General features: G+C 39.7%; 1 protein-coding gene across 6 annotated transcripts in view; it reads right to left on the reverse strand.

The window, feature by feature from the left end:
* The window catches only part of PEPD (peptidase D), a 143,109-nt gene that overhangs the window by 101,989 nt on the left and 26,876 nt on the right, over positions 1-14,244 (reverse strand). For all 6 annotated transcript variants that reach the window (XM_032701583.1, XM_032701584.1, XM_032701586.1 and 3 more), the window contains exons 5-7: positions 12,809-12,856; positions 11,078-11,139; positions 4,215-4,259 (exon numbers count right to left, since the gene is read on the reverse strand). In XM_032701583.1, coding sequence (XP_032557474.1) covers positions 4,215-4,259; positions 11,078-11,139; positions 12,809-12,856 — 155 coding nt within the window. The remainder of the gene's footprint in view (positions 1-4,214; positions 4,260-11,077; positions 11,140-12,808; positions 12,857-14,244) is intronic.

Raw genomic sequence — 14,244 nt, forward strand, 5'->3', positions numbered from 1 at the left:
CTCCACTAGATACCAAAAAGTCACTGGTTACAGTGGTACTGTTGATGGAGTTGCCACAGCATGTCTGGGTAGGAGAAAGGCCTTTATTTCACCACCACCTCACTGCCCTGATGGTGTAAAAAGCAGAACTTCCCCAAGCCAGGTTTAAAGCAGTGCTGCCCAAGCACTTCAGGGCAACCTTGCAGGTGATGAGTGTCCACAGTTCTCATGGTGTCTTCCCCCCCACTTCCAAAAGAAGGATAGGAAGAAAATCACACCTTTGTTCATGAACGTGAACTTCAACATTCTCTTAAAAACAGCTCTTGGACCAGTTACACACTTTGCACAAATGCATTAATATTTTAATGGGAACAAATCATCTCCAGGCTCCAGCTAATGCAACTGTGAAAATGGACAGATTCAGCATGGAAGGCAACCCTCAGACTAACAGGCACTCAGTGCAATCAAGTTGAAAGAGAAGCACAAGTCTCTGACTGTCAGGACCAGCCTAAATTTTCAGCTTTTTTTTTTTCCCCTCATTTTAGCACTGTAAACCCATTTCCTCTTCTTAATTCTCCTCTTTTGCACACATTTTGTGCTTTTATTTGCACTTGGCCATATGAGCAGCTGGTCTTTTCACACATGTCAGTCATCCAACAGGAGAGGGAAGCTTTAATATAAACAAGTATCACTTCAATCCTAAAATCACATTTGGGCATTTTAAATGCCTGGATGCCAAATTTCATGCACAACCTAATCAAGTGGTCAGGAGCATACAGAATTTGAGGCAATTACGAAGCTGACACTCACCTAACTCAACTACATTTTCCTAAACTGGTGCTTTCCTCCAAGATACACAAATGTTTGCTTCTCTCTGTGCACTCTGCAGCCCTGATCACACCACCAGAAGTATTTGTTTCCAGTTAACAGCTCAGGGTTTTATCACACGCCTTGTTTTGCTGCTTTTTAGTACAGGTGCACAACCTGAATGGCTCCTGCCCGTGACATGCATGGAAAACATCTGGGAACATCCACTCCCCCTTGTCCTTCTGGAAATATTACATTTACAGACCACCTAACAAGTGCAAATGACACCCATGTAGACAGACTCCACAGTCCTGCCTTGTCTTCACCCTTTCTCACCTCTGCTGTTACCTTTCCACACTTTATTTATCGAAATTTCTCTTCCACAGTTGATATATTTATGCTCTTCTGCAAGGCACAACAACTTGCTGAGTTAAGATCAAATGCAAAGGAGAGGCATCACAGCACAATTCTGAAGCTCAGGTGCATAAACACCAAACACAGGAGTTCAAAAACATGTTAAGAGGTTTACAACATAGATAGAAAACCCTCTGAAAACACAAAAAGCATATGCACAGCTTTAAGACAGTAACATACAGATCACTTTCCCCAAAGAAATAATTACAGCTTTCCATCAAAGTAATACAAAATACAGAGCACATGAAATCTTCCAGTTATAACTATCAAATCCCATTTTCACTGGGGTTACAGGAAAATACAGTACAAATACAGGCACAGAAAGAGCTGCACATTGCTAAATGTTTACTTCTAGCAGCACCACAATTATGGTAGGCAGCCACTGGTAAAATACAGTAGCAAAAGGCTATTTTGCTAAGTGCCAGTGTAGAAAAACCTCCTTCTGATAAAAAGGGAGATAATTTAAACAAGTTTCATCTTCTGTTTGATAACATTTTCCTTTCAAAACACTGTAATCAATACTTAGTGTATACATTTCACTATCAAATTTGACATGGAAGCCCTTAAGTTTAAAATGAAAGTTTTTAAATCTGTTTGGAAACACATCCACTCAATAAAACTGGGGGGAAAAAAAGAAAAGAAAAACCCTCTGCAAACTGCTGAAATCCAAAGGTCAAGTTCTTCTATGTTTTATCCTTAAGTTCCATGCCAAGTCAGAAAATGTTGAAATCTTGAAAAAGGATGAATAAGCAAAGGAGGCAACAGATCCTTAATGACAAATGTTTCGCCCCTTGTCAGTATTGAACCATCTTTTTTTGCATTTTATTAGAGGATTGTATAATCCTGGTTCAGAAAGCTCAGCCATTTCATCTCTTGCTGGTGCTTTGACAGCAAGGCACGGAGGAGTTTTTCTGACAAGTACCATGTAAAACACAGTAGTTCAGAGCTTGCTGAATTTGAAATGATATGCATCCCTGCGAGCAGATGATTCAAAGGATGCAATTTCATACCCTAGAATACAACCCAAAAAATTCATCTTCCTAAAGGAAAAATTTTTCTTCATTCTAAAAATATTATTGCTTGCCAAAGAAATTTTCTTGGGCAGTAATTTGACATTCCAAGGAGATTTCTGCTTTAGTAAGCTTTAATATACATAACCTGTCATTCACATATTGATTTCACCCGACACTTAAATCCTAACAACAGTCCTTAACATACTTCGGACTCAAAATGAAACCCACCAAACTCAATAAAACCTTTTAGAACACTTCTGAATGCAAATCTGAACTTTGGTTTCACTTAGGATTCCCTTTCCTTGAAAGCCAGGTGGAGGGAAGGTGCATACCAAGCATTCCTCTTCCCCAGGACTGCAGGGAGGACAAAGTCAGAAGTCCAGGCTGGCACTCACAATTCACTGAAGAGATGATTCTCTCTACCCCAGCTCCAAGTGCTGCCTTTCTACTGCCTCAGTGCTCCACCTCTCTCAGCACATCCTCCAGGGCATGGACCTCATGTTCATCTGTCCCTGAGCTTCCTCAAGATTTAACCATCCATTAATTGACACCACAGAGGAGAAAAGCTTATCTGGTGACACCTTGGTAAGGTGGATGGAAAGAGACTGAAAGCTAACTCAGGAACAAGTTTGCAGCCCTAATCCAAAGCCTTCTGCAGCTCAAACTGTCACCTGCCTCCCTCCTGTACTGCCATAACTACAGAGCAAAGCTTGGAAGTCATACAGGACCCTCTGTAGGTCCCCTTCCTCATCCCTCTTCAAATCAGAAATCAATTCTAAAAGATAACTTCTTTGTTTAGGGAAAGGACAGGTCCAAATTCAATTAGGACAAAGTAGGCAAAGTTTAAAAATTAGCACCCCAAGCTTTCTGTGTTACAAAGCCCTCCCATTCCCCCTTACACTGGTGAGCAGGAGGAATAAGCCCCACTGCTACACAGCTCCAGGGCCATCCAGGACTCGGGGATGCAACAATGTCTACACAGTCTCTCCCCTCCCTACTTTCCTTTCAGAGCTTAAGGTCGTGCCAAGCAGTGGAAAATGTCTGCAACAACAGAAATGTGACCTTTTAAAAAGTCTACACCTTCTGAAACCACTCTGATGTTTGAAAAACATCTCCACAGTTTTCAAGTTGGCAATTAGCTGTAGATGAAGACAGCAGAAGATAGTTCTCAGTGTATGTGCTAATAATAAACATTAAAAAGTATAAATGTCAGTAGCATATAATACAATACAGTGAGAGTGAGAGTGTACACTTGCCTTTTGTATTTTAAGATTTTAAGCTTATCTGTCTTAACTAAGGATTTGCTTCCTCATTTCTAGATTAATATACAAAAAAAAAAAAGCTTAGATAAAAACCTGATTCATTAACAAAAATGTTCTTTCTTCAGTTAATTTCCTAAATGGAAAACTAGAAAGCCTTAGTTATGGAGCAGAGTCAGCAACACTGATCAAAAGAGGAAAACTAGTAAAATGCAGTAGTTTTGCACTTAGTCACACTCTAATTTGTCTATTCCAGACAGGCTACACCAGAATTCCCATAGAATTACAAAGTATGGTAACATGAATAATAATTCAACAAAATTAAGGCTGCTAAAATAAATCCTAGAGAAGTAATAACACCTAATTAAATACTAGCTGTTCAGATAGAGTTTTGATCTACCTTTGATTGTTGTTGCTAGAATATAAATAATCCTCAGTTCTTTTCCTATTCATACAAATTCATATTTACATGAATGTGACTTAACTCCTAACACATCCTATAAAAATGTGTATCCAGGAACAATGTTAAAGAAATGCTACAGAAATTCTTCGCTTTTGAATGCAAAGAATTCAAAAATTTTTTACTTTTATACATTATTTCCACTCCATAACATGAAATCAGCTTAAAATTAAAACTCACATTGTAAAGTAGGAGGCTTCTGCAGAAGGAATCTCTCTGCAGCAATGGCACAATAAAAGCATGTTCAATGGTACTCAAAGAGGAAGGTTTTATGCTACTCACCATTCTGCAATTTCAGGATGAAGGATTTTGTTGTTCACATTAAATCTACAAAAAACCAAAAGACACCAATATTAAAAAAAGCAGCCAGACACATGTATTTATTCTTTTTTTTTTAAACTGTGTCTTCTCTGAGGCAGTAAAGTGAAAGCAAATATTGTATGGGAGTTCAGCATAGAGGAGACTGCACACACTCACCTTCACTGCATTTAGTTGTGAAACACACAAGAATAAATCAGACATGTAATTTTAAGGATGTGCAGAACCCAGAGTAACAGTATTTTTGAGACATACTTATTACCCTTCTTCCACCAGACTGACCTCCAAAGGTCCCTTCCAAATTATGCTGTGATTTTAACTTTGCTCCTCCAACACCCTTCAATGAAATTAAACACAGGGAATTGCTGATTTTGGCCTTTGTTTTATGCCTTCCCATTTTTGTGGGCACAGAAGGTGGCATTTGATAAACAAGCTTGCTTAGAGGATGGGGAAAAGGAAAACAACTTCTCCATGTCTTTTCCAAGCCATACAAGAGGCAAAGCAGAAGCTTCCACCTCACCTTGGCTTCTAACACTTATTTGCTTTTCTGTTTATTTTCCACAGTAAGCAATTCATGTATTCTTGGAACTATTTTGAGGTTCTCTAAACAATAATATTATAGTGGTCAATAGAGTAACAAGCTGAGTAATTAGGTGGAACACAAATGGATTTTCAAACATTGTTCAAGGGGGTTTTTTGCTTACAATTTAAATGGCTGAGGAGTGTTCTGCATCAAGGATATTTTTGTCTGACTCAGGACTGTTGGCTCCTCAGTTATGGCTTTTAAGAGAATTAAAATGCTCCAAGGCTCCCAATAGTTCTTCAAAAGCACGTTGTAAGGCAACAATTCATTTTCCCACATTTTTGAAGGAAAAATTAAATCTATTCCAGGTTATTAACCATTCTTTATACATCAGAAGGGACCAACTAAGCACAAATCCAATTTTAAAAATTATTTAGAAGTCACTTCTAATTGTACAAGGGTCTTCCTGTATCCTCAGAAAGCAGAAAACAACTGTTTCTCTTTTTCAGAAACAGATGCTCATAAACTTACAAAATCCTAATAAGGAGAAGCTAATAGCTCTGTGTTCCTATCCAAGATACAAAATAAAAACTTATCAAAATATCCAACAAGGACAAGCTGTATGGTATTCAGCATTATGGGTATTAATGAGAAATCACTGTAAAGGCAACTCAATACAGAAAGCCACCAGTCACAGAACAATGCTTCATTATGGAATAAAATTGGTCACTTGGAAACAAGAAAGTATCTAAAGGGCACATTTTCAATTTAATCATCACCATCACAAAAATTATTACCTATGTACACCAATGCAGAAACGATTCTGGAATGGAAGAGACAGTAAACTACAAATTCACACAGAGGAAAAGATAAGAATGACATAGTAAAAATCAATCTATAAAATTTCTAACAACCCAAAAGCCTGAGCTCCCTGCCTGGCTGGAAAGCACACCAACTGACACCACCACAGAAAACCAAGACACAGTAGAATTAAGCTGCAGCTGTAACGACAGAAAGAAAACTTTCAATAATTGTCATCAGTCTGTCAGACAGAAAACAGATCAATGAAGCAAGTGTAAGGAGACACTGCAGCACTGCAGAAAGCTCCACAACAGCTCTATGTAAATAAGAGTAAACTATGGTTATTAATTATAAAGGAACAAGAGAAAATAAAGGGCAGGGAAGGGCAGTTACAGAAGGCAGCTGACTTGGACTCTGAAAATCCACATTTTGAGAACCTGACCAAGCATCAATGGATGAAATCCAAAGGAAATCAAATGAGCCAAACATGAACCTCACAACCTCACATGAACCTCATCTGAGCATAGGGAAATAGGGGGAAAATTGTACAGTGGTGTAGGCTCATAATAGCTCAAATAACACTTCCAGAAAAGCCATTTCAGCTGCAGAGATGCACCATCTGCATTGCAGTCCCTGGATTTGACCCTTCCTGGCCATAAAGGCTCTTCTTGAACTGTCTGTGCTGCCAGAAATGCAAGTTTTACCTGTTGGCTGGGACCACCTACTATGTGGCAGCTCCTTAAAATTCTAGCTGCTGTCAACTTGGGAAGCTAATTAAACACACAGAGAGGCAGCAGGACTGAATCAGGAGGGTCCTGGGATGGAGGAGAGGCAGGAGGTCATCAGGCAAACACGTGAAAGACGGACTTTGTGATGCAGTGTCAGGAAGAAAACAAGATGTTAGACCTCCAGGACACAAGAGCAATTCATATGTGGGAGAGAATCTATTATAGGTCACTTTTTCAGGGAGTTAAGGATGGAACTGTCTCCGTCCCACTCAGCCTGTGGGTCCTGTGTGAGTGGCTGCAAGGCCTCCTGTTCACAGCTGTGAGATTTCTAAGGCAGGTGACTCAAATTATGCCTCACTTTGGTTACCCAAATTAGTGCTCCCACTAAAACCACACCACTGCTCCCCTCCAGCTGGAAGCACAAAAGGCAAAGATCACAGGTTGAGATAAAAACAATTTACTGGGAACAGCAATGAGGTGAGAAAATGAATAGTTACAGCAGCATATTAATAACAAAAAGTATAAAACAAACAAATTATTTACATGGAAAAAAACTCAGACAATAGACAAAATACTGGACCCTTCACATTTCTCCACTGTTAAAGAACTCCTTCTCCTCCCAAGGGAGGGAGTGTTTCCCTGCCCCCAGCAAAGATGTGAGGTGGGACAGAATAAATCGGGGTCCTGGCCAAGCCCCCTCCCTGCTATTGCAAAAAATTAACCCTGTCCTGGCCAGAACCAAGACATTTACCCACAAGGCAGCTAAACAAACCATGTCCTAAAAGTTACTGCTTACGCTCAAGGGGAAGAGCTTTTCACCATCAAGTACACAAATGGTGTTTAATTCACATAATTTGTGCACAAATCCCCACATAAAATCACCCTACCTTGGCCTCCCAGCAAAGTTTTGATCTCACCAGACAGTAAACAACTTACTCTTACAAAACATGTACTGCCCTAATGTTAAGAGGATCACGCAGAGCAATTTAATTCCACATTTTTTCTGCAATTTGCAAATTGACAATACTTAGATGATGAGATATGTGGTCCTGAGGAAGAAAACAAATTGACATTTGCTACAGTTGCAATCTGTAACATATTAATGCTCCCATTTAATCAACACAGAACTAAGAAATAGTACACTTAAAGGCATGTCCAAATTGATTTCGTACTCAGTTGTCCTTTAACATGCAAGACAAATTCATTAGTTTAAAAAAACTGAGAAATCTACATCTCCTGTATAGTAGTACAGCATAATGAGACCTCTTTTTTGTCAGTTTAACAAGTACACTTTGTGTGTCTACAGTGATAAAAATCTAAAACACAACGTTAGAATTTTCTCCTCCTCCACATGGAAGTCCTTTTCCTACTGACTTCATTACCAGCATGAAAAAAGGCCATTTAGATGGTCTTCACTGTCATACCCCACAAGTGCAGTTCTGAGGGAAAGGAATTCACTGCAAAACTTTAAATATTAGGTACAATTGCTTAAACTGTCCGTCATTTACATCAACTGATTCTGAGGGTGAAAAAACCCTGTCAACACAGTGAGTAATGATTTATTCAACAGTGTTTTAAAGTATATGGCACAGTACTGTTCAACCATACAGGGTCAAAATCCATTTTCTGTGTGGTGAGTCACATCCTCCCAAAGCATTTTTACAAGGGCTACATAACTGACATGATTAGACTAAAAAAATCCTGCCCATTTTCCAGTCTGAAAAACGGGTCTATGAATTAGGGAAGAAACCCGCAAACACAGAAGTGACCTTTACTAGAAAACAGAAATATGTATTTCTAGAAAAGAAAGCATTAGAACTGCTTTGGAAATCTGCTTTTAGAAATCTCCAGATGATTAAGGCACCTGGAGCAAGAGACAGCAAGTCACTTCTGCAGGATTCCCAACAGCTGCAAACAAAGCTGCCCTGGGGGGAGCTCCCAGGAGTAGAGGGTTAGTGAACAGTGCAGGGCTCCTGTCCTAAGCCCCTGTCCCAGACTGGTCCCTCCACTGAACCTCCCACGGTACCACCCTGTGCTGAGTGGGGCAACTCCCCACGTCCCACCGGTCTCCATCCGAGGGCAACACAGGAACTGATGAAAACCAAGATATAATTCACTATTATGGGCTCTATGATCAGGATAAAATCAAGTTTGACTACTGCTAGCATGACAAAAATGACCTAGGGTTGATCTTCAGGGCACAGAAATAACCCACGACCACAGGCATCATTTTGCCTCAAATGACTATTAATTACACTACCAAAATTAATCAAATAGCTTAGGCAATAATGTTCCAGAAGAAGTTCAAAAAGTTCAAAAAGGCAGGGAAGCAACATCATTAGGGCAAGAAAAAAGCAGCTTCTTGATAGAAGCCAAGGAACAGCCTGCAAAGAGAGCAAGATTCAGCTTTTTCAGGAAATTATACATTATTTCCAGTATTATCCATCACCAGAAAAAAACACCAAAAAACCCCCATATTGGGCCAAGTCAGCCTAGGAGAAAAAACACATATGGGAGCAGGAGGAACACAGAAGGGCCCTGGCAAGAAAATAGATCTTGGCCAGGCAGCCAGAAAACAGAAATAAACAGGGGCCCAGGAATAAAATAAGAGCATCTTCACCAGGGCAGAGCCAAGGACGGAGAGAGACACAGGTTGGAGGGAGGGAGGGCAGATTGAGGGAACACACTGCTCACTATAAACTCTATGGGTTTAATCCCCTAGGAAACAACTGACACATCTAAAATACAAGTTTCTATAAAGGAAAGATTCACTACAGGAGAGGCAGAGAAGCAGGAATGCTGGAATTGGTTTGGGTCTGTGTTGAAAACAAATATAAAATGGACTGGTTTATACACAAAACCTGTTGCAAAAACCTGAGGAGAGCAGAGTTTAGAAGGAAGCTCTTCTCCTCCCCTGGACTCCTGATGGACCAAGCACAAAGAGACACAACAGTCTGGGAGGAGACAGAAGCAGCATCAGGAAGATTAAGGGCAAGGAGGGCACAGTATCTGTCAGATGAGGGGAGCTGATCCAACAACAAAATCAATGCATGCTCTTCCATACCATGAGCACTGGAGGGGAAGATACCAACCAGAGCTGTCAAAGGGAGCAAAATGAATGACCTAGTGCCTAGGGGTGGAGAGGGCTGAGCATGTGCCAAGTCTCAGAGGAGAAGTGTCTGCTAAAAAGCTGGCAATCACCCCTAAAGAATGGAGAAGCACTCCTGGAGCACACCAACAGCATCTTTGCTGCTAACCAGGAAGCCAGTGCTTAAACATCATTAATCCCTTTAAGTGTTGTAGGAGACATGCTATTAAAATCAAGTGCTAAATGGAGTGGCTTCCTAGCTTTATGTTGACTAGTGAATGTCTTGCTAATTAAACTCTAGTGTTTAGTGAAAGTCAAAGGGAAAAAAAGGGGTTTTTGGTACTTCAGACCTTAGTACATCACTCCAATAAAGAATCACTGCTGGAGTTAATAACTGATTATATTTCAAGCAGAGGTGCCTCAGATAAAACTGGAGGTATTGCTCCACACAGACTTTGGAGTCCACCTATACCTGGAGAGCACAAGATGACTATCTATGTGGTCAAAGCAACAGAACTCACACTGGTTGTAACAGCAGAACAGACAACAAAGACTTATTAAAAGTATTAATGGAATTATGTATTATGGAATAGTTTATATTTAATTCACAAAAGATGTTTAAATGCCTGGCACCTTGGTCCTCGAAAAACCCTGACAGAACCATTAAGTTCCCATTCATGCTGTAGAGAGGAGAACAATGTTATTATGGAATCAGATTCCAGATCACTTGACACAGATGATCCCAGCAGAAAGGCTCTCAGACTATACCAATGAGTGCCCAAATCTGCAGCAGGTTCTGTGCAGGACCATATTCACTGCAGGATTAATATGCTGCTGACAGAGGTGGAGAAAATACAGTGGGGTGAGTGGGACTCAAGGACCACAAAAAAAGGCCTCAACGTCTCAGCACCAGTGTTTATTTTAACAGGCTTTTTAATGGGGGGATGTGTTTCTTTTTTGCCATACATTTGAGCTAAAACAGAAAATTTTCAGATATCATTTTCAGATGTCAGAACAGAACAGACAGTTGTATTTCATTAAAAATTGAGCCCATCATCCTCACATCCCAGAGCAAGCTGTGATGTATTTTTATTTTCTGCCTTTTCAAAATACCACAGGCAGGAAGGTATTTTAAGCCCACTAGTAGCCAAACTTCACAAAAAGACAACATCAAGGGACACTAAAAGATCACAACTAGGCAGTGAAGTGATATTTTTTTGTAATTTCTGATTTTATTTTACACCAGTAATGCGACATCTTTGCAGAAGATTGTGCCTACCAGAATCCCCGATATCAAGCTTCATATTGTGCAAGGAAGTCAGTAAGAGAAAGAAGATATTCTTAAAGATTAATTTTTCTGAAATCTGAAAATCAAATATTCCAATCCCAAAAGTGGGAATGTACATATGAGGATGGGTCTATCTGGTTTTAAAGAGTTACAGCAAACACAGAGAAAGAGAAACATTGGATTAATTTAGATGGAAAAGAGATCAAAAAAAAAAACCAAAAACTTCTCTATTTCAAGTCATTAGAAACATGTATCAAAATTTCTTTGGAAATAAAATGTTCAGCATCTGATCTGCCATTCAACATCCTGTCATTAGGAAAAAACATCATTTAATTTGAAATAAAATGAGTTCAACATAACCACGCAACAATTAGTGTATAAAAAAGCCTTGTCACTTACTGGCTGATGCCCTCAAATGAAGCTTCTTTGGAGATGTTTCCACTGTCAGTGTTAACACCACGCTGGGAGAAAAAAAGATTAAAAAGGACCATGATTCTGAGCCAAACACAGGTATTTAAAATTTAAATCATGGGGAGAACCTGATTGCAGTAAGTCTCTAGGAAAACTTAACATAAGTTTACTTGAATCACTGTAAATACCAAGCCCCAGACTGTTTGTTCAAATGCAGTTCAATATAAGAAATAATCAGCTTCACAGAGACCAGTGCAGAACTCCAGTCAGGATGTGCTGCTTAGGAAAAAGACAAGCTTTGATTTCTAATGCCCTTGTCTTGAGAGGGAGCTGTGAGACCTTTATAATAATTGTAAAGGGCAGGAGAATGAAAAACAGGCAAGGCTTCTTCTAAAGTAATTTCATTTTCAAATAAATTATTATGCCCTGCCTTAGCAATGCTTACTATTTAAATTTGCTTGCTGGTCCCCTACAGCTTTCCATTCAAGCAAGAAGCATAAGCAAGAGTATTTTGGCTGCTACACAGCAGAGGAACACTTCTGACATGTGCCTGGGAAACCCTGCAGAGCAGCATTCCAGGTCTGTACCTGGAATGAGACCACAGGAGGAGAGGACCAGCCTTCCATTCAGCCAGAGCAAAGGGAAGAGCTCTTCCCTTCTCTGAATACTTCTTCATGGCAGTGGGAGCTGTGAAAGCCCCACAGCACCATCCTCTCAGCCAAAAATCATGTGACAATTCCTGATTACAACAGGACGCTCACAGAGCGATAACTACTCAACAACTCCATGGGCAGAAATGCACAGTAAGAAGCACAGGATGGTCAAACCTTCCACAGCCCTCATTTCCCTTAAGGAACATGAAATTAAGCCATAGGGGCATCTTTTAAGTGTATGTATGTGTATACAAATATAAGTGAGGGAAAGACTAAAAACTATTTCGGGCCTCTGTCCTTAAAGAATAAAGAATTCAGAGCTCAGGTCGTGTGACTTCTTGAGAAGGGATATTTTTTAAGACTTCTGTCTGGTCACTATTATGGGAAAAGAAATCCAGGAGCTGCCACTGCATTTGCTGTAAGGGAAAGCTCAGAGTCAAAAAATCATTTCTTATATATACTGGAGACAATAAAACAGATACTCTTAGTAGTGAAAGGTTTACAAAAAGTCTGTAAACAAGGAAAGCAACAGAGAGAGGTGACAGGGAAGAAGGAACTTGCAGTCTTTACCCCTACTCATTCATCCTTCTTCCAAAGAAATAAGCAAGCACCATTCAAAATACTTGGCAGGCATTTCATACTGTCTCCCTTCTCCCAGAAGTTGTTCTTACTAAACCATTCTATGTGGAAAAAGTATTCCCTGCATCCTGTGGGATTCCCACAGGAAAGCCCAAAGATGCTTATGACATGATAGAGCAGCAGAAGAGGAAAAAGGAGTTTGGAGTCACTGCAGACAGGACCAGGAGCATGGCTGATGTTAGACAGGCTTGCCATGTTTTAGCAGAAAACCAATAAAGCTTTTGGGCAGACAGAATGAAGACTGGATGAGGCCACAGGTTACAAATCTTGAAATTGTGGAGGGAGCAGAAGACTAAATTGTTATACACAGGTGGCCTCAAATTTGGCATAAGACTGGGAGGAAAAGAGAGGGAGAGACAGTGCAAAGCAATGCTAAATAAACTGATCTCCTTACTGAGGAAAATTTATTCATCTGAATATGACTTACCAAAGTGAGAAGCACAGTAGGTTTCTTCGAAGCCAAGACACTGGATATCTAAAAAGAAGTTTTAGATTGCTGTTATTTTTCTTTTTTTTTCTTCCTCATAATCACATTGATACCAATGTCATCAATATTCATTGCATAAAAAGTGAACAAGCTGCAAAGACAAAAACGTTCCCCTGATACCTTTCAAATACTGTATTACCTGAGACATGCAATAAGAGAGAGCAGAATACAAATATTTAGACAAAAATGCAGTGATCAGGTTGATGGTGTCCTTTAAAGACATAAATGCCAACTATACTTAAGTTTAAGTCTACTGTCATCATTAGGAAGACACAACATATGAGCCAAGAAGTTGCAATGTCACACAGAAATATGGAACAACTGAGTACCCTCAACACACTACTGCATATAAAACACATATGCATTAATACTATTATGTTACAATGTGCTGAATGCTTAGCAATGAACATTTACTGTTATTAATAAATTAGTCACCTTTTACTGACTAATCCTTTTATTAGGCTCCCTCAGTCTCCTTCAAACATTCACAAACTAAGAACAAAATCTTTGGGTTTGTAGAGAGCTGGGCTTGCAGAGCAGCTGCAAAAGGTGGGTACTGAACTCCACATTTCCTGAGGTAAAGAACACCTGACATAATTCCACAGAGCACAGTTCTACCAACTTTAAACCAGTTTAATAGCACACTAATGATACTAACAAAAGAAAGCACATGGCAGTGAGGTTTAAAAATATCGACTCCACCCTTTATTTCTTTGTTTCTTAATCTCACAAAACATCAGGATAACACACACTGGTTGGTTATTTGTTGATGTAAATCTATCCTATAAATAAGGCCCCTGGTATCCTGATGGTGGCAAACCAATTCTTTGGCAAACCAGGCAAAAGTTATAAGAAAGAACCTTGGAGAGCTGAACAGTTTTGCTGCAAGCTCCAACAGCTTCTCACTTCAATACATATAGTCCAGGTGGAAAGGAGCCTTTATTTTTTAATTTTATTTGCTGGTCCACATAAAGAGCTCTTTTTTCCCATTAATGATGTTCTTAGGCAGTAAAGAAGCAGAGAATAGAACTGCACTTGTTGGATTCCAAATTTTGGATATGAGAAAAAGAAAACTGCTAGGTTTAAACAGCCTTGGGCTGACAGAGACTGGGAAAAAACCTTCATCTAGAGTCCAGATAAGGATCCATTGACATCATGGGTTTGGAATGTCCTGCCCAAGCCCAGAGAAACCATGCCCTGATCTCATCAAACCTGTGCAGAAAACATTTGGGGTTTATCTCTCCCTTTGTGTTACCTGTTCCCCCCATGAAATCCCCCAAGATAAAGTAGGGTTTTTCCCATGAGGTAATTCCTAAGACCCCAAGATGTGTTAACCTGGGTTTTTCCCTTATGTCATCCTTGTGAAACCCCCCAAT

This window comes from Chiroxiphia lanceolata, chromosome 13 (assembly GCF_009829145.1).
Source record: "Chiroxiphia lanceolata isolate bChiLan1 chromosome 13, bChiLan1.pri, whole genome shotgun sequence".
NCBI lineage: Eukaryota > Metazoa > Chordata > Aves > Passeriformes > Pipridae > Chiroxiphia > Chiroxiphia lanceolata.